Raw genomic sequence first — 1,920 nt, forward strand, 5'->3', positions numbered from 1 at the left:
CTAGCTGACACACATCGCACCTCGCAACCCAACTAGCCACGTCTTTCTTCATCCCGACCTAGTGATAGTACCTCTTGAGATCACGGTACATCTTAGTCGCTCCTGGATGAATAGAGAACATGCTAGCATGAGCCTCTCTCAGAATCCCCTGCCTCAACTCCTTATAACATTAGCCGAAACCTGATACTCTGAGTCAACATCCTTTGAGGCATTCACCAGCCCCAAATCCGACTCCTGAGCAAGCCGCACTCTGCTCAACAGATCTGCTCTATCAGCTGCAACCAAACCCAACGGCTCCTGAGAAACCGCACACAAGCTCAACGCACTGATCTCTCCTACCAGAGAATCTATATCCTGCTCCTGAGCCAAAGCCGCCTGCTTCCGACTCAAAGCATCTGCAACCAAGTTAGCCTTATCGGGGTGGTAGGCTATCTCCAAATCATAATCCGCCACCAGCTCCATCCATCGCCTCTGCCTTAAATTCAGCTCGGGCTAAGTGAATATATACTTCAGGCTTTTATGATTTGTAAACACCTGTACTTTTGCACCATAAAGATAAGATCTCCAAATCTTCAGGGCAAAAACTACAACACCCATCTCCAAGTCATGAGTAGGATAATTGTCCTCATGCTTCCGCAACTGCCGCGAAGAATAGGCAATCACCTTCCCATGCTGCATCAACACACATCCTAAACCCACTCTAGATGCATCTGTATAAACCACATAGGGTTCTCCCTGTTCAGGCAAATCCAACACCGGAGCAGTAGTCAACATCTCTTTCAGGCTTACAAAGCCCTCCTCACACTCCTGTGACCAAACAAAAGAAACATCATTTCCTGTCAACTTAGTCATAGGTCGTGCTCTGCTCGCAAACCCCTGCACAAATCTCCTGTAATACCCTGCCAACCCGAGAAAGCTCCTGATCTCTGTGGCATTCTACGGTCTAGGCCAATCCCTTATAGCCTGAATCTTCTCCGGATCCATAGAAACTCCATCTGCAGACACAATGTGCCCCAGAAAACCCATCTCCTGCTGCCAGAAGTTATACTTGCTCAACTTAACAAACAACTTCTGCTCCCGCAGCTTCTCCAGAACTGCCCTCAAATGCACTGCATGCTCTTCAGGACTCTTAGAATAAACCAGGATGTCGTCGATGAAAATGATGGCAGACACGTCCAGAAACTCCTGGAACACGCTGTTCATCAGTCTCATAAACACAGCTGGTGCGTTAGTCAAACTGAACGGCATCACCACAAACTCATAATGCCCATACCTCGTCCTGAAAGCAGTCTTCCTCACATCCGTCTTATCTATCGGGATCTGATGATAACCCGACACCAAATCTATCTTGGAGAACCATGTAGCACCTCTCAACTGATCCAACAACTCATCAATCCTCGGAAGAGGGTACTTGTTCTTCACAGTGACCCGGTTGAGACCTCTGTAATCAATGCACAAGCGGAAACTCCCATCCTTCTTCTTAACGAATAACACCGGCTCTCCCCACGGTGATATACTAGGACGGATGAATACCTTGCTCAACAAATCCTCAAGCTGCTTCTTCAGCTCTGCCATCTCTGCTGGAGCCATCCGGTAAGGAGCCTTGGATAACGGTGTCGTCCTGGGTTCCAGTTCAATCGTAAAAGGATCAGACCGAGAAGGTGGTAATCTCTGCAACGATTGGAACACGTCCTCAAACTCCTCTACAACCTGAATACCGCTAACCGTAGACTTCCCCACTGACTCTGGCATATATATAGTAACCAGATAATCCTCACGGCCCTTCTCGGTCATCTTCCCAGCCTGAATGGCTGAGATCACGAGACTCCCTGAAGTCGGTCTAATCCCCTGATAAACCAACTTCCCTCCCAAACGCTCAAACTCCACTCTACCCCGATGACAATCCAGATGAACCATATG

At 48.2% G+C, this 1,920-nt stretch overlaps 1 protein-coding gene across 1 annotated transcript; it reads right to left on the minus strand.

Moving 5' to 3' along the window:
• LOC109129489 (RNA-directed DNA polymerase homolog) lies at positions 786 to 1,455 on the minus strand (the record flags this gene model as incomplete). The annotated part of the gene is made up of 2 exons (XM_019237753.1): positions 786 to 807; positions 1,049 to 1,455. Coding segments are annotated over 2 exons (429 nt in total), but the record flags the coding sequence as incomplete, so codon positions are not given.

Source organism: Camelina sativa, chromosome 16 (genome assembly GCF_000633955.1).
Source record: "Camelina sativa cultivar DH55 chromosome 16, Cs, whole genome shotgun sequence".
NCBI lineage: Eukaryota > Viridiplantae > Streptophyta > Magnoliopsida > Brassicales > Brassicaceae > Camelina > Camelina sativa.